Consider the following 19546-nt stretch of genomic DNA (forward strand, 5'->3'; position numbering starts at 1 on the left):
TAAGATACTGGTAACAGAATTTAATAATGATGTCAAAGTTGTGCTGGGTGTGTTCGCTTTACATAATATATGGTCATGACCTTATAGGAGTGGGCTGAGGACCATCTAGGGTGGATCAGGGTGGAACCTTTGAGGTTGCAAATGCTCACTGTCTCCTAAGGTGAGGAGAGACATCAGGATTGCAGTAAGACACGGGTCATTGTGAGTGAAAGGGTCAGTGAGTGTGACCCCAAGTCAACAACAAGATAAGATGAAGCTCTTGAGGCGAGAGGGTAATATTATCTTAGGAGTCACACAGGATGTTTCTGAGCAGACTCTGAAGGAGAAAGCTGACACAGCAAGCGCGAAGGCAGAGCAGGCCACGTGGCCGAAGGGGCCGTCACTGGCCAGGTCTGGAGTAAACACAAGTTCCTTCCTGGTACTCTCCAGAGCCTCATGAGGAGCAGCTGGCCTCCGGAAGATGTGGGGACGACAGCAGGCCCCGTCGGCAAAGAGGAGCACCCAGCAGACGTTTCAAGCACAGCGCTCGCCCTGGAAGAGCGTGATCCAGGGCAGGGAAGTGAAGCCAGTGGACCCAGACCTGGAATTGTAAGTGATGGGTCTCAGACCTGGAAAAAACAGCCAGGAGTGGAGTATTACCTCTCTGCTATGTGAAAGGTCTGTTGGTATCTCAAGGACAGAGTGTCTCCACGTGGAGAATGGCTCTGGTTGCCAAATGTGGGCATTTTCCTGGCCTACCATCAGGAGCTTGAGCAAAAGCAAGAACAAACCCACATACTTCCATGTACTCTGGAGCTCTGACACAAGCACATTTTGCTTATAGGTTTGTTGGCCTAGAAGAACTGGCAGACTTTGAGGTTTTTCATGTCACTCCAGCTGAGGAAGGAATTCAAGCACAGAGGGACCCAAGCAGTGCTAGGAGAGGCTCGGAAGGCATTGTAGCAGTCTGGACAATTTGTTCAGGAGAACTCAGTACTTCCCATCTCACTTAAGGGAAAATGGGATTGAAATACACACGCACTAAGTCACACTTGCGCTGGCAACTCTGTAAGTGTTGGTTTAAAGTTCCTTTTAATCTAGAAAGAGAAGTTTGGTTTTAGGTTAGGTTTCTTTGAGTTCCTTGTATGTAGGCACTATAGTTAGGTTTTTGGTTTTTTGGCTTTTACTTTGTTCTCTAGTTTAAATTTTGTAAAATTACTAGCAGAATACCAAATATATGTGTAGAGATATTTAATTCGTTTAAAAATTCCTCTATCAGGCCAGGCGCGGTGGCTCACGCCTGTAATCCTAGCACTCTGCGAGGCCGAGGCGGTAGGATAGCTCGAGGTCAGGAGTTCAAAACCAGCCTGAGCAAGAGCAAGACCTCATCTCTACTAAAAAAATAGAAAGAAATTAGCTGGACAACTAAAAATATATAGAAAAAATTAGCCGGGCATGGTGGCGCATGCCTGTAGTCCCAGCTACTCGGGAGGCTGAGGCAGGAGGATATCTTGAGCCCAGGAGTGTGAGGTTGCTGTGAGCTATGATCAGGCCACCAGATTCTAGCCTGGGCAACAGAGTGAGACTCTGTCTCCAAAAAAAAAAAAAAAAAATTCCTCTATCATTCAAACTATAATTGCTTTAAAATCTCTCAAAGAATCCCATCTTCAGGCCGGGCGCGGTGGCTCACGCCTGTAATCCTAGCACTCTGGGAGGCCGAGGCGGGTGGATCGCTCGAGGTCAGGAGTTCGAGACCAGCCTGAGCAAGAGCGAGACCCCGTCTCTACTAAAAATAGAAAGAAATTATATGGACAACTAAAATATATATATACAAAAAATTAGCCGGGCATGGAGGCGCATGCCTGTAGTCCCAGCTACTCGGGAGGCTGAGGCAGTAGGATCACTTAAGCCCAGGAGTTTGAGGTTGCTGTGAGCTAGACTGACGCCACGGCACTCACTCTAGCCCGGGCAACAGAGCGAGACTCTGTCTCAAAAAAAAAAAAAAAAAAAAGAATCCCATCTTCAAAGGATAAAGAATTCTTTTGGAGGGTTATTGGAGTCAGTCCACACCTAAGGCAATAAAGAGACTGTCTGGAGAAGACATTCCCAGGCACCACCAGGGGTGCATACGAACACTGTGAAGACAAGCGCTGTCTGGGGGGCATAATGGGAAACTAATATAAAATGTAAATGGGTGAGAAAATTAGGAACTTTATTTCCCTTCTGGGGAGACTGTGTGTGACAGTGGAAAGAGACAGGGCTTTGGATTTTACAGACCTGAATTTGAATCTCAGCTCTGCTGCCACTTAACTGGAAGTGCAGACTAGGAAAAGAGACGATCTCTCTTGAGTTTCAGTTTTCTTATCTCCAAATGGTGAAAAACATACCTATTTCCTGGCATTCTTAGGAGGATTCCATAAGCTTCTATACGTAAAGTGTCAGGCATATGGAAATTAACAATATATCAATTCCCTCTGCTCCTCATTTTCCCTTCCTGAAACCTCACAAGAAACACCGAAACACGGTAACTCAGAGAAACTGGGCACAGCGCTGCAGTTCCCATGACGGCCCAGCCCAGTCATCAAACCCCACCTCACACTGGAGTGTTTCCACAGGTGCATAGGGGAGATGTCCAATTCAAACTCTGGTTTACCAAAAATCTCGAAATGACATCTTCCCTGTGTGGGTTTCATGCTCACCGTGGCTATCGAGGAGTTGGAGAGCATCCACATCTGGGTCTGAGTCTCAATATTGACATTCACAAGCTATGAGACAAGAGATCAGTCCATTAGACACTCTGAGCTTCAGCCTCCTCCTCTGCAAAATGACTGTAAAAACTTCCTTCCAAGGCCGGGGCGGTGGCTCACGCCTGTAATCCTAGCACTCTGCGAGGCCCAGGCAGTAGGATAGCTCAAGGTCAGGAGTTCATTCGAGACCAGCCTGAGCAAGAGCAAGAACCCATCTCTACTAAAAATAGAAAGAAATTACATGGACAACTAAAAATATATATGAAAAAAATTAGCCGGGCATGGTGGTGCATCCCTGTAGTCCCAGCTACTCGGGAGGCTGAGGTAGGAGGATCGCTTGAGCCCAGAAGTTTGAGGTTGCTGTGAGCTAGGCTGATGCCATGGCACTCACTCTAACCCGGGCAATAGAGTGAGATCTGTCTCAAAAAAAAAAAAAAAAAAAAAAAAACTTCCTTCCAGAATCATTCCCAGCATTGCCCATGAACATGTTAAGAAGCCTACCACCATCATCACAAATGTGGTGACCTGAAAAAACTCTGCCAATTTGAGTCATCTCCTTCTTTTTTTTATTACTAGTAAAGAATATTTTTCATTTATTAGCCACATGCATTTCTTCTGCTATAAATTGCATGCGTACGACTTGACTCACATTTTAAAGATCCTATGAGCTCAATTCTCAAGATCGAACTACCACAGGAGGCACCATCTCAGTCACCTGTTCTGAATTTGATCTGGCCTCACTGCATTTCACTGTTTTAAAATATTGCAGGATGAATGCTAAGTTGAAGACATGTATATAATTAACAGCAACATACATGCTCATTAGTATACAAGACTCTTTCACTTATTTATCTAAGTTCATGCTTTCGTAATGCCTGAAGATTTTGTAGAGAATCATCATGATGAGTGTTCTTTGTTATCACCGTTGTTACAAACAGGTGAAATAAACAACTACCTAGAAAAGTATGAGTTCAGAATTATCAAGAAGGATTAAAGGGAAATACCAATAGTACTGGTCTTGGACTTATGTAGTCATATATAAAAAAGAATAAAAACAGAATGTCTTCATAAGGGACAGAGATGATCAAATTCACCAATTTTGAATAAGTTTCTACTTACATTGTTAAAAATAGTTATCCAGAAATAAACCCTAACATTTATGATTAATTAATTTTCAATGAAAGAGTCAAGACAATCCAAAGGGAAGAGAGTAGTCTTTTCAACACTACGGTCAGGACAACACGCAAAAACATGAAGTTGGACCCCCACCTCACAACATGCACAAAAATTAACTCAAAGTAGTCGTAGACATTATACTTACATAAGAGCTAAAACTGGCCGGGCGCAGTGGCTCACACCTGTAATCCTAGCACTCTGGGAGGCCGAGGCGGGTGGATCGCTCAAGGTCAGGAGTTCGAGACCAGCCTGAGCAAAAGCGAGACTCCGTCTCTACTAAAAATAGAAAGAAATTATCTGGCCAACTAAAAATATATATAGAAAAAATTAGCCAGGCATGGTGGCACATGCCTGTAGTCCCAGCTACTTGGGAGGCTGAGGCGGTAGGATCGCTTAAGCCCAGGAGTTTGAGGTTGCTGTGAGCTAGGCTGACACCACGGCACTCACTCTAGCCAGGGCAACAAAGCGAGACTCTGTCTCAAAAAAAAAAAAAAAAAAGAGCTAAAACTATAAAATTCTTAGAAGAAGATATGCAAATAAATCTTCATGACCCTGGGTTAGGCAATGATTTCTTAGGTACAACACCAAAATCACAAGTGATAAAAGAGAAGATTACTAAGTTGGACTTTATCAAAATGAAAAGCTTTGATACTTCAAAGGACACCATAGGAAAGCAAAGAGTCAACCTATGGAATGGTAGAACGTATTTGCCAATCATATGTCTTAAGGAACTCATATCCAAAATATATAAAGGACACAACTCAATCATAAAAAGACAACCAATTCTAAAATGGGCAAAGAATTTGAATAGATTTTCCTCCAAAGAGGATATATAAATGGCCGGTAAGGACATGAAAAGATGTTCAACATCCTTAGTTATTAGGAAAATGTGAATCAAAACCACAGTGAAACACCACTTTACACCCACTTGAATGGCTATAATCAAAAAGAAAACAAAAATTGTTGGCAAGAGGAATTGGAACCTTCATCTATTACTGATCAGAACATAAAGTGTTATAACCATTTTAGAAACCAGTTTGACAGTTTCTCAAAATGTTAAATATGGCGATTTTACCCCTAGATATGTAATCAAGAGAATTGAAAACACATGTCCAGGCAAAAACTTACACACAAACGTCCACAGCAGCATTATTTATAATAGCCAAAAAGTAGAAACAATCCAAATATCCATCGACTGAATAATAGACAAATGAAATGTGACATATCCATACAATGGAATATTATCTGGTCATAAAATAGAATGAAGTGCTGATACACGCTAAATGGATGAACTTTGAAAACGTTATGCTAAGTAAAAGAAGCCAGTCACAAAAGATCACATATAGTATGGTCCTATTTATAATATGAAATGTCCAGAAGAGGTACTTTCTCTCTCTATATATATGAGATAAGAAATGTCTCAGAGAAAGTAAGTCGGTAGGACGTGTGGTTGCCTAGGGCACAGTGGAAATAAGAGGGACGGGGAGTGACTGCTCTTGGGTACAATGTTTCTTTGGAGAATGATGAAAATGTTCTAAGATTAGACGATGGTGATGGTTGCACAACTCTGTAAATGTCCCAAAAGCCACTGAATTATACACTTTAAACAGGTGAACTTTGTGTTATGTGAATTATATCTCAATAAAGCTGTTTGGGAAAAAAAACCTCCAAAAACAGATAATCGGTTACTTTAAATAAGACCCTGTGCTTTTATTATAAATGTCAGTAAAGATCATCACCTAAAAGCACATTTAGGAATAACATTAATCGGGTGTCGGGCAGATGTGGGGGGGGAGGGGATGGATGAATACATACATAATGAGCGCAATGCGCACTGTCTAGGGATGGATACACTTGAAGCTCTGACGGGGGGGGGGGGGGGGGGGGGGCAAGGGCAATATACGTAACCTAAACTTTTGTACCCCCATAACATGCTGAAATTTTTAAAAAGTATAAAAAACAAAAAGAAGTCAGTAAAAATCATTATAAATATTGGTCAAAATAAATATAAAAATTTGTTGAATACTTATTATGTTCCAGGCAATATTCAAAGTCTTTACAAACATTAGCTAATTTACTTTCTTAACAAACCCATTTGATAGGTACTATTATTCCCATTTTACAGATTAGGAAACTAAAGCCTACCAGTCCTAGAGATTTTCAAGTCCCTCAGCAATTAAGTGGCACAGTAAGAATTCAAACAGAAAGAGTCTGCATTTTTTTAACAAAATATGTGCTGGGCCTGAAATCCAGTTCCAAAATATGGAGAGGAAATCCCTGAAATTCAGAGAATCGGGAAGATGTTTAAGTATTATAATTAATGACAGAGCCTAAGAAAGCTAACGCCTGAGAGTAAAATGTGTGTGTGTGTTACATGTATGTATGTATGTGCATCACTTCACACAACAGCAGTGGAAAATGAAAGACTGTAGGTTGTGTGATCATTTCCCTCTCTTGTCCTCTATAAAGACAATATTAAACCACAGACGGGCTGTTGCTGGGGGAAGTTCCTGCTGTGTTTCCATTCTCTCATGCCTCGCATGGGGGAGGGATTCCACGCAGCAGCACAAGGTGAGGAGGACCCAGATTCCCAGGTCAGGAGTGAAGGGTGAGTCAGGAGGCAGCCCTAGCTCTGTCACTAATTAATTATTCATGTGACTTTGGGTAGGTCGTCTGTCCCTTCTAGACACAAATGATGTATCCATAACATGAATTATCTTAAGTAGATGAATTCTAAGGTCCCTATTGGCTCTAAAATCTCATCACCTATCATCTAGTTTCTAGACTAATCTCAAAAACATCTTGGCCAGTGGTATGTTTACTCCCAAACAAATCTTCCTCAAATCTGTTTCTCGGAATTCTCCAAACATAGCTTTGATTCTGTTTTAAGTCCTCTGGCCTCTGGCGCTCCCGCTGCTGGGAGGGAACAGAGAAGACGTGTGTTTGTGCCTCACTTTGAATGGTAAGGCCTCTTGAAAACAACGAAAACATTTAGTAAATATTGGATATACTTTCAGAATTATCAAATGATTTTAACAATCCTTTAGAGTATAAAACATAATTTTGATGAGGATAAAATATTAATTTTGATTATCTGTGGGGACTAGGATATATCAATAAATCAACAGAAATTTTTACAAACAAGATGTTTAAAATCAACTATGTCAACTCAATTTATAAATTTACGCAAATATAATGAAGCAGTTAAAATTAGAGCCAGGGCTAGAACAGGAACTTAAGTTTTCAAATTTCATACCCTCATATCACAAAGACCAAGTACACAAAAAGAAAGTTTGCCTTGTCTGATCTTATCATGTTTATTGGACCTGCAAGACCAATTTTCTAAGCTTTCTAGGGGTAAAACTCCCCCTAAAGTCATGACTTGCTACAGATTGTAATAGTTTGCTGTCAAGGGTGACCTATATCTTTTCTCTGCATCCTCTCAGAGCAGGGTTCATAACTTTGGGGAAGAAATTAGCCTCCTCTCCTTTTTATCATAGAAACCACAGAATGAAGGAGTTTGAGAAGAGAGGAAGGGACTTTAGATATGGAGCAGATAGTCCAAAAATTAGACTGGAATATTCCAGGCTACTTGGCTGGGCCATTGTCACCAATGTCAACATTCCATGGGCCCAGATTCTTAACACTCACTCTCCCTCTGGGATTAGGTCTTCCACAAACCACATGCAGACACACAGCTGACACCATTGAGAAAAGCAAGTCATACCTTTCAGTTATATTAATACTCCACTCAACATTAGTGAAAATATGACCAGCTGCAAAATCATAATCTTCATCACCATCAATAGCATTTTCTGAACACAGGCTTTATACTTGAACTTTACATGTACTATATATCATCAAGTCTTCACAACAGCCTTTTGAGGCAGATACTGTTGTTATTCCCATTTTCACAAAGGTTTGAAGAGGTTAAGTACCTTTCTAAAGTAACTGCAAGGAAATAATAGAGTCTCCCTTGCAACCCAGGCAACCTAACCCCAAGCCCATACTCTAAACCATAAAATCACACAGCCCACCCCAGGAATGTGGGCATATTCACTCTATACCACACACCAGTTTTCCATATATGGTGAAGTCTGAAACTCCAGGTGACTTTATCAGACCAAGGCTTCTTTACTCAAGTGCAGTGTGTGCTTAGAGTACACAAGCTAACTTGATTAATACTAGCCTGACCACAGCATAATCCACCAAATAAATCTTAAGGCACAAATATTCCTAACTTTGCTTATTTGTAGGGGAAATCTAGTTTATTTATAAATGAAAATGTATATTCCATGCCTCTGGAAAGCTCAGTTTTGAAGCTCTGTTTATTTGGTGTTTTGGTTTGGTCTTGCACCTTAATATCCAAATCCCATCCCTGTAGAAGAAAGGGGAGGACGAGGAGGAGGAGAAGAAGAAGGAAGAGAGGGGATATACAGGCATGAATTCTCCACCTCCTATCTAGCATAGCACCAGTAGCCATATTAGTTTCTTGTGGGTCGACTTCAGAATGGTTGAATACAATAACCAAAGATTATCATCATTACACAAGACTATATTCTTTGAACTATAGACCTTGTTTCATTGAAGAAATAAAAACTTCTTATAGTCAAACTTCAATTGGTAGGGTTTAAGCAAGGAAAACTTGAGCTTGAGAAGACTTCCAACATCATCTCCACCAAGGATTTCAAACTCCAATGCGGGTTGTGGGAACGGGTGAAGCAAAGCAGGCAGAGTGCCCAGCGAGGAGGGCGGGAGACTGCGGCAGCCCGCCGGGTCCGCGCGCCACGAGGGGCACTGGTACTTAACACCAGCCAGGATCGCCAGGATCTGCCAGATTCTCAAGCAAGACCAGATAACCATGTTTTACATGCAACGTATAAGACATTTCTACTTATAAAGTTCTACTTATAAAACTTATTTTTTTTTTTTTTTTTGAGACAGAGTCTCACTCTGTTGCCCAGGCTAGAGTGCCGTGGCGTCAGCCTAGCTCACAGCAACCTCAAACTCCTGAGCTCAAGCGATCCTCCTGTCTCAGCCTCCCGAGTAGCTGGGACTACAGGCATGCACCACCATGCCCGGCTAATTTTTTTCTATATATATTTTTAGCTGTCCATATAATTTCTTTCTATTTTTAGTAGAGATGGGGTCTCGCTCTTGCCCAGGCTGGTCTCGAACTCCGGAGCTCAAACGATCCGCCCACCTCAGCCTCCCAGAGTGCTAGGATTACAGGCGTGAGCCACCGCGCCCGGCTACTTATAAAACTTATTAAAGGCCAAACAGAACATGTCAGCAGGCCACATCCAGCCTAAAATTTCTTTCTTTTTTTTTTTTTTTTTTGAGACAGAGTTTCACTCTGTTGCCCAGGCTAGAGTGAGTGCCGTGGCGTCAGCCTAGCTCACAGCAACCTCAAACTCCTGAGCTCAAGAGATCCTCCTGTCTCAGCCTCCCAAGTAGCTGGGACTACAGGCATGCGCCACCATGCCCGGCTAATTTTTTCTATATATATTTTTAGCTGTCCATATAATTTCTTTCTATTTTTTTAGTAGAGGTGGGGTCTCGCTCTTGCTCAGGCTGGTCTCGAACTCCGGAGCTCAAACGATCCGCCCACCTCGGCCTCCCAGAGTGCTAGGATTACAGGCGTGAGCCACCGCGCCCGGCCTAAAATTTCTTTAACTGGTAGAAGAAAAAAGTAAAGTCTAGAGATGTTAACTGACTTACCAAGTGGGGGGAGCCCAAACTCCTTGCTCTTTTCTCTGTTACAAACTCACCTTATCAGATACAATATCGTGATTTATTAGAGCGTATCATAAAAGTGAGATATTTGAATCATTGCTGGTCTTACTTAAAACTGCCTGCTAGTGTCAGTTATTGTCTTGTTTGGTTTTATTTTATTTCATTTATTTATTTATTTTTTGAGACAGAGTCTCACTCTGTTGCCCAGGCTAGAATGCCTTGGCATCAGCCTAGCTCACAGCAACCTCAAACTCCTGGGCTCAAGCGATCCTCCTGCCTCAGCCTCCCGAATAGCTGGGACTACAGGCATGTGCCACCATGCCCGGCTAATTTTTCTATATATTTTTTAGCTGTCCATATAATTTCTTTCTATTTTTTTTTTTTTTTTTTTTAGTAGAGACGGGGTCTGGCTCTTGCTCAGGCTGGTCTCGAACTCCTGAGCCCAAACGATCCTCCCGCCTCGGCCTCCCAGAGTGCTAGGATTACAGGCGTGAGCCACCGCGCCCGGCCAGTTTTATTTGTTAATCTCAATTTCCATGAAAGGATACAAAATGGTCTCTGCTACCTTTATTTTAGTGGTATTCTGGTTATTATCATATATTACTCATTTTGGCCAGCGTGCATGCTCCTTTGATAGCTGTATTTACATGAACGTCCTACTCCATGTGCTTATCTTCGATCACCTGATCTTTGTTTCAATTTCCACACCGCAAATGAGAGCTGTGGCGCAGGCTGGGAGCGCCCTGGGCAGAGGCCACATCCAGACAGTTGAGGAGGTCGGGCGGTCAGACGTCGCCACTGCACGGCAGCCGACTGCCATTAATCCCAAAATTAAAGCAGTGCGAATTCACATTTCCTCCGAACGCCATCAAAACCTTATTCCCATCTGAACATAAAGGCCAACATAACTGCTTACTAATTTTGTCCAATTTGTCAAAGGCAGCTCATGTCAAGCAGTGACATCCCCAGGGCAGGCCCGGGGGACTCCAGCCCTGGGAGGTTCAGGCCGCCGCCTCCCCCCGCACCTGCCGCGGATCAGACGCAGATGCCCCTCGGAGGGCACAAGCGGTCCAGTTTTCTTCCACACTGCTGATTTCTGTCCCCGCCTCGGGGTTTTATTGACCTCTCTGGCTCCTGAAGGCATTTGAGTTTGTGACCGTGCTCTAGACTTCAGCAAATCTCATCTCATCTTTGACACAATTTCTTACGGTAAGGAATTAACTCGGCCTCTTACGCAAGAGCTCAGTCAATGCTGTTCTAACTACTCCAGAGCACTTCCCACAGGCTGGCGGGTCGCGGCCAAAATGCAACAACCGGGTCACCCAGACGCCGGCAGGGCTGGGTCCGACTCCTCTCCGTCTGCTCCCCAAGCACCGTTCACATGGCATCAAGCCAACCTTTCACCATTTTATGTCCATCACCAACAGGAGGAAGTTTGAACTGGCCACACTGGCATTCGCACCACTGCATCCTTCACAAGTCAGCCCCCATGTACACGTTCAAACCTATCCCTGTACATCAGCAGCACGAACTCTCCACTCCCGCACGCACCCGGCCCCTGCCCGTTTACATGCTCATGAACACTGTTCCCTTCCCTTTCCAATGTCCCCTAGGTGAAACTCGGCTCAAACCCCACCTTTTCCATTTCACTTTCCTCAGTCAGCCTGGTCTCAAATGGTCTTGCTTCCTCTTAAATGTAAATACTCGATAAATGTTTGTTGAATGGATGAATTCCAGCATGACCACATTCTTACTATTGGATTATGGCCAAGTTGCTTAACCTTTTTAAGATATAGTTTGTTTGTTTATAAAAATGTAATTTGGGCAAGGATTAAATGAGATGTTATATATGAAGTTACATAGTTGAGATGATAAATAGATTCAAAAGATATTAGCTAGGACAGAGACTCAAGAAATACTGGCCCGATTTACTGCCATTCTGCCCCACCTCTTATGTTTTTAGTTAACTTTTCAGTTATGCACGTTGTCTCTTCCCAGCTACATCACTGAAGCAAGGACCCATTTCTTAAAATTTTTGGTATCACTCACTGCAGCTAGCTAATAAATAGATATTTGTTGATTGAGCAAGTACTAGGAAAGCTTACCTATGAGAAAACATGCGTAAAGACTGACTGCTAACACTGGAATTTCCTCCTTTAGAGATGTTTTGTTCACAGTTAAGCATTGCCCCGGTTAAAATCCAAACCTGCATGAGAGAGAGTAACATGCTATATTTCATTGGTTACTAATATCTGTGCTCATTAGACTTTTCTTTTTACAAGGAGCAGAAACTACCAGCAGGTTGTGCTACTGTATGGAGTGTGGTGATTGGTTTAATTGAACACATTAATATAACTTAGCTTATTTAACGTCTTTCCAACCCAATTGCAGTGTAGAAATAAGAGGGAAAGAGAAATACAGATTATGCTCTGTCAAAGAAGGAGAAGGACAGAAGCTGGGGGCAGGGCGCCCTCAGAATTGTAGCATGAGGCAGTCGGCATTAGGGTGACCCCGGTACAGTTTGCCCAGCTCTAAGGGTTTCCCTAGGGTTCAGGACGTTCAGTGCTAAAATCGGGAAAATCCTAGGCAAACCAGGATAAGTTGGCCACCCTATTAGGCAGCAGAAAAATCCCACTGAAAGACACTCTTTTTCTAATTTCAAAGTTCTAATTTCAAAAGTGTGCTTAGAGTCAGCACTGCCCATGGAGCAGTACAGACCTGTCCCTGCCTGGTTATCGGTTGGTTAGAGCAAAATGCTAACGAGGCCAAGGCTAAAGGTTTGGTTTGATTTCCCAGGAAACTTTGCTCTCTTCCACAATCCCAATCTGTGTACCTCTCTTAAGCCAGCCATTGTCTGACGTCACTGACTAATCACAAGGAGGAGGAGAGAGAGCATAGTTCCCGTGGAACAAACCCTTTACTGCTGCTGTGACATTGGTGGAGGGACGCTGATGTTTTCCCTGCGCATGAGCATTTGTCACATAAAGACATTCATTGTCTGAACTTGCTGTGTTTTAAGTAAAATGTGTATCTAGATAATAATAATACACAGCAAATCTGCATAGCATATTCTCCCGGGTAATTTCATTCTCATCCCATGGGACAGGCACGGCAGGTCTCGAGCAGAGCAGGGCTAGGATCGCTGTGGGGCCCAACCAGCAAGCAACTGAGATGGAGCTCGGGCTCCCACCACCTAATGTTGGTCTGTATTTGTTGCCCTTGTTTTGGTACAGGTCACAGCCTTCTGTAACCAGCAAAACATACAAACTAAATGTTGAGACTCCCTTGACTTTGTAATATCACTTCCATAAAAATCCCAGGACCCTTCAGGTCCCAAGGAACAAGGAGTGCAGCCTTAAACCTCCTGTACATCTTGCCAAACCTTGGCTGCGACACACGAAGCCAGCTGGCTGTTTCCTGTACCCATAAAGGCATAAAGCAGACCCACGTTCCTCACCCTGTTGGTCAGGCTCAGGTGTTTGCTGCCAGTCTCTGCACCTCGTTGTTTTGTTTTGTTTTGTTTCAGTGTCTACTCTTCCATAGAGTTTCCTGCATAAATTCCCAGATTTAGTAGTGTTCCAACTAGTAAACTAAAAGCTGAATTTTCCAAACATGTTTATTTCTCCTTTAGAGCAAATATGGGTAGGATGAAAACCACCCTGTGTCATACTGATATGTTACTCATTAACTGGCTTTAAAAAAAAAAAAAAAAAAAAAACCTCAGCTAGATTAGGAGTCATGTGAAGAAAGTTTCCTGCACTGTGAGAATTGTGCAAAGCTGAAACACAGAGATTTTTATATTACTTGGGAGATTCGGAAATGACTCTTTGAGCTTATTTCTTGGACTTGGCAATCGACAAGCGCACAATGGTGAAGAAGAGGCTGTCTTCCAGCGACACGGTGTTCCGGTTTGAGAGTCCGGACAGCCCAAGGAAGGCCCGGGTGGAGGCCACACACAGCTCCACGGACAGCCCCGGCTGGGTGTTTCTCAGGTGGGTACCGCCTGGGCCCGGCCATCCTGTCTGTCCCCTGGCGACCTTGGCTACCCAACCCGTGACCCTCAGAGAGCTCCTTACTCATTTCCTGAGGTAGCAATCTGCCAAGGGAGAAGCATCCCAGCCAGTGGATTGGAAGTGGGTAAGTAACAGGAAATATGATCTTCTGAGCCAACAAAATTATTATCGCTATTAAAGGGATAACTCAACTCTTGACTTACTGTCAGGTTCATAGAGAGTGAAGCCAAATAGTTGAACCAAAAATATACTTTGGTATGAAAATTACCTGGGTTGTTATTAAAATAGTAATTATTAAAATATCAAGATAATTGCCTTCTTTTTGCCTTTGTAAATTAAATATTAAAATAGTACTAGCTGTGCTCTGGTTCAAGTATTTACCGCATAGGGATTTGTGGCAGCTTTGGCCAGATTCAGAACGTACCCTTTAAACATTACTGTCTGCAGCAGCATCACTCTGATAACTATGTGTTCTTAATGAAATTTTATTTATTAACTCTTTATTCATTGTGTCTCATAATAATTCTCTAGCAACTTATAAAGTGTAGAAATTAAATATAAGTGGAAATGAAAACAAAAAGTTTTTCATTCAACTTGTATGTCAGCTTTAATGTAACATTCATGTAAACTTTTCAGGTGAAGCCAACAGAATAACCTGCACACGCAGACTTTACTTTTTGATAGCACCATATTCAGAAAGCCAAGGGTTAAACATGATCATTTATTTTAAAAATCATTTTAAATCATTTACTCAAAAAAAGTGGTTTAAATTATAGCTTTCAAAAATTACATAGAAAACAAAGAAATTCTGTTTTACTTAATGACATTCACATATTAGAATGTCAGGTTATGAAAACAAATAATTTTGAAAAGAAATTTTAGAGACCAAGAGACTGAACGTATGCAAATTGTTGCTTAATACATCTATTTTCAAGTTAGCTTAATTTTTTCTATCCATCATTAAAATGAATCTATCTTACTTGCATTAGTGGTTGTTTGAGCAAAAGTACAATTCCATTATTCAAAATGTAAACTCTTGCATTATTTTTATATTTTGGTGAACTTCAAGTGTCTCTTGAATTGCTTTGTCTGCTTAATTCATCTCTTAAGTAGACTGTCATGCAAACTCTTCTTTGAACCTCAAGCTCTAACCAGGAAAAGTAAAATTAAATTAAAACGTATTAAAACAAATACAAAATACATAAAGTATAATGTGAATAAATATAATTTTTATAATTATAGATAAATAAGTAAAAATAAAATAAAAGCCTGCACCAACGTAAGTTCAATCCTCTTTCAAAAAGAGCCCAGATCTGTGTATCCTGCATATTTGAATATTCAACATTATATCTCTGTATTAGCATCTATAAGTGTTTTTTTTAAAAAGTGTATTGGAACCATACTAAAAACACTTGGCATATCTCCAAATGCTCATAGTTTGAGCACTGAAGGATTTATTTAATGTAGTTGAAGGATTTGTTTAATGTATTATGTATAAAACCATTGAAAATAATTTGTAGAAGCATTCAAGCATATGTTGGTTAAGTTTTTGAGGTCAAAAATAAGACCAGGTAAACACTTCCCTTTACCTTCTAAATAACTATCAAGAATTTATGTGTTTGCTTTGGTATCCCATTATCCTTTCCATGAACTAGAGCTAATAAAATATACTCACAGATCAACAAACTACTTCAAATAGTCACAGATATAAGTTATGCAGTGTTTTTATTCAATCACTCAATTCAACAAAGGTTTATTGAGTAACTGTTATATACCAGGCTATGGGGTGGGGCAGGCACAAGAGATACAGTCATGAGCGAGACAGACTTAGACCTGCTGTCATGGAAGTTATTAGTCTAATGTCGAAGATAGGCCAAAAAAATGGAAGCGTGCTGGGCCTGTAATATTCAAATCAAAGCCAAGATAGGGAAAACTAATTTAGATGGGATAGCAAGTAAAGGACTCTCCAAGGAAGTGACACTGAGGCTGAGAGGATGAAAACGGGCCAACCATGAAAAGATTGGGAAGGAGCATGTTGAGCTGAGGCGGGAAAGAGTTGGAGTCTCCAGCAGCCTGGGGCGAGCGGCCCCCGTGACATCAGAGAGAGGAGCAGATGACAAGAAGCCACTGAGGGTTTAGAACAAGCTGGGGTGATTTCCAGTGTTGTGCTCGTTCGAGCAATGCTACCTCTTGCCGGTGGCCCTGGTGCGCTTGTGCAAGAGTGTTTTAAGGCACCTACCTAGGAGAGGAATTGCTCAATATAGATTATGAACGTGATTAACTTCCCCTGTTAATGTCAGGTTCTGTTTCAAAGTTCTGAGCCATTTACCACTAGCAGTTATTCTGCTGCCTCAACAACCTTGGAATTGTCTGACTTTAAATTCTTCCAATCTGGAAGGTGTGAAATGGCATCTCAATGTGGTTTTTATATGCATTAAGCTAACAGGAGGAGCATCTTTTCAACATATTTACTGGTCATTCTTGTTTCTTCTTCTGTAAAATGCCTGCTTATGAATTTATAGCCCGTTGGGGAGGGAGATCACTATCTTTTTCTTCTTTTGAGATAGTTTTTCTAAAATATTCCAGACACTGATCTTTCGTTAGTTACAGGTGTTGCAAATGTTTTATTCCAGCATATGGCTTGTCAGGTTACATGCTCTATTATGTCTGAGTTTTTCTTTTAAATTATCAATTTATTAATTATTTTCTTAATGATTTGTGCTTTCTGTGACTTGAAAACCTTCCCTACCCTGAGGTCATATGAATGCTCTTATCTATATTCTTCTAAAAGTACGTTTTCCTTTCAAACTAGGGTTCTTTATGTGTTTAGAATTTATTTCCATTCCTGGTGTGAATCAAGACATCATTCTAATTTTTTATATAGATAATAAATCGTTCCATATTATGTACTGAATAGTCTGTCCTTTCCTCACAAAGCTGTAATGCCGGCTTTGTCGTATGTCACTGTCTTCGTTACTACTGCTTTTCAATGAAAAATCTGGCATGACAAGACTCCTTATGTAGTTAGAGGTGTTTGACTACTCTGGACCTTTTTTTCTTCCATTTAAATTTTAGAATCAGGTCCTTGAGTAAAAAGTTTTTTTTAACTGAACTTGCATTGAATCTATTGCTCAATTTGAGGAAATTTGACATCTTTGTGGGGTTAAAAAACCCATTCATAAACATGGTATGTTTCTCCATTTATTAAGGTCTTTAATGTCTTTTGATAAAATTTTAGAATATTCTACACAAAAATCTTACACATTATTTGTTAGATTTATTGTTAAGTACTTTACACTTTTCCTATTATAAATATATTTTTATTTTTTTCCTTTTTTTGGTATATATTCATGGGGTATAAGTGCAGTTTTGCTACATTGATATTAATTTATTGCAGAGTGGTGAAGTCAGGGCCTTCAGTGCATCCATCACTGGAGCAATCACATTGTACCCACCAAGCACCACCCTTCATCCACCTCCTCCCACCCCCACCCCCCGAGTCTCCATTGTCCATCATTGCACACTCTGCTTCCATGTGTACACATTATTTAGCTCCCACTTGTCAGTGAGAACATGCTGTATTTGTCTTTCTATGTCTGAATTGTTTCATTTAAGATAATGGCCTCCATTCCATCCATGTTGCTGCTTCATTTCCAATGAATGTTATTTCCCTATGTGTACATAAGTGTTGATCGATTAGATCCAATTTAATGGTGAGTACCTGTGGTGTTTGTTCTTCCATTCTTGAGATACATCACTTAGAAGAATGGTCTCCAGTCCCATCCAGGTTAGTACAAGAGGTATTAGGTTCACCATTTTTTTTTATGGCTGAGTAGTATTGCATGGTATACATATACCACATTTTATTAATCCACTCATGGACTGATGGGCACTTGAGTTGTTTCCACATCTTTGCAATTGTGAATTGTGCTGCTATAAACATTTGAGTGCAGGTATCTTTTTAATAGAATGCCTTTTTTTCCTCTGGGTAAATATCCAGTGGTGAATTGCTGGATCAAATGGTAGGTCTACTTTTAGTTCTTTGAGGAATCTCCATACTACTTTCCTTAGAGGTTGTACTATTAATAGTTTGTAGTCCCACCAGCAGGGTATGAGTGTTCCTATCTCTCCACATCCATGCCAATATTTGTTGTTTTGGGACTTTTTGATAAAAGCCATTCTCACTGGAGTTAAGTAATATCTCACTGTGGTTTTGATTTGCATTTCCCTGATGATTAGAGATGTTGAGAATTTTTTCATATGTTTCTTGGCAATTAGTCTGTCTTCTTTTGAAAAGTTTCTGTTCATGTCTTTTGCTCACTTTTTAATGGGATTGTTCGATTTTTTCTTGCTGATTTGCTTGAGTTCTTTACAGATTTTAGTTATCAGCCCTATATTGGATATATAGCATGAAAATATTTTCTCCCATTCTGTAGGTTGTCTGTTTGCTCTAATGATTGTTCTCTCAGCTGTGCAGAAGCTTTTTAATTGGATCAGGTCCCATTTATTTATTTTTGTTGTTGCTGTGATTGCTTTTGGGGGTCCTCTTCATAAATTCTTTGCTTAGGCCAATGTCTATAAGAGTTTTTCTAACATTTTCTTCTAGAACTCTTATGGTTTAATGCCTTAGTTTTATGTCTGTTATCCACCATGAGTTGATTTTTGTGAGAGTTGAGAGGTGCAGATCCTGTTTCAGCCTTCTACATGTGGCTATCCAATTTTACCAGCACCATTTATTGAATAGGGATTCTTTTCCCCAGTGTATGTTTTTGTTTGCTTTGTCAAAGATCAGATGGCTATATGAGGATGGTTTGATATCTGGGTTCTCTCTTCGGATCCATTGGTCTATGTTTCTGTTCTTGAGTCACTTTTTAAATAAAATTTTAAGACCTCATGGAAATTTATTTTGGATGAATTCAACTTAAAGTCCCCACTTTCATTAAAACTTTCTTTTCTTTTTTTTTTTTTTTTTGAGACAGAGTCTCTCTCTGTTGCCCGGGCTAGAGTGCCGTGGCGTCAGCCCAGCTCACAGCAACCTCAAACTCCTGGGCTCAAGCAATCCTCCTGCCTCAGCCTCCTGAGTACTGGGACTACAGGCATGCACCACCATGCCCGGCTAATTTTTTCTATATATATTTTTAGTTGTCCATATAATTTCTTTCTATTTTTAGTAGAGACACAGGGTCTCGTTCTTTCTCAGGCTAGTCTCAAACTCCTGAGCTCAAACGATCCACCTGCCTCTGCCTCCCAGAGTGCTAGGATTACAGGCGTGAGCCACCTCACCCAGCCAAAACTTTTTTATTTTTTGACAGATAAAAATATCAATCCTGTTTATTTATATCCCTTCATCTTTATTTTTTTTATTATTTGTTTAGCCTTTGTGTTTAACAAAAACAAAACCAGGCAAGTGTAATTGAATTGAAGGTTCTAGGAGTTGCTTCCTGTGTAACTGTGTAGAAGATCTAGCCTGGAGCTACATGAGGGCAAATTGGGAAGCCCTGCCAAGAATCACTTAAATGATGAATGAGCTCTTATATATAGCCAAGCAGTAAAAATAATCATCTTTTCTATTTGCACAGTGGCTTACTCATGGGAACTTTTTACAGGCATGACCTTATAAATCACAGTGGCCTTTCACTATGGTAGATGGATTAAAGTTATTCTCTACATTGATTAGATGAAGAAAGCAAGTAACAGAAAAAGAAAAGTTTTCTGTTATCCCTGTATGGCAAAATTAGTTCAGATAGTAAATGCATAACCAGATACATGACCAAAATGGCATTGTCCAACTTCATGGACCAATTTCTTCACCTGGCTTGACTTCAAAGTATCTGGGCTATTTCCAAAAATCAACTCCATTTTCAAGGGTCATTTAATTCCGTTTCTTTATCTCAC

At 40.8% G+C, this 19546-nt stretch overlaps 1 protein-coding gene across 4 annotated transcripts in view; it reads left to right on the plus strand.

The window, feature by feature from the left end:
- Positions 1-413: 413 nt before the first annotated feature.
- GRAMD2B (GRAM domain containing 2B) overlaps positions 414-19546 on the plus strand; it is a 117036-nt gene continuing 97903 nt past the window's right edge. For 2 of the 4 annotated variants that reach the window (XM_069492129.1, XM_069492131.1), the window contains exon 1: positions 13410-13630. In XM_069492129.1, coding sequence (XP_069348230.1) covers positions 13506-13630 — 125 coding nt within the window. In that variant the 5' untranslated portion in view covers positions 13410-13505. Of the gene's footprint in view, positions 589-13409; positions 13631-13728; positions 13776-19546 lie in introns of those variants that run through there. The other 2 variants (XM_069492130.1, XM_069492134.1) reach the window with 2 other exon arrangements.

Source organism: Eulemur rufifrons, chromosome 17 (assembly GCF_041146395.1).
Source record: "Eulemur rufifrons isolate Redbay chromosome 17, OSU_ERuf_1, whole genome shotgun sequence".
In the NCBI taxonomy this organism is placed as follows: domain Eukaryota; kingdom Metazoa; phylum Chordata; class Mammalia; order Primates; family Lemuridae; genus Eulemur; species Eulemur rufifrons.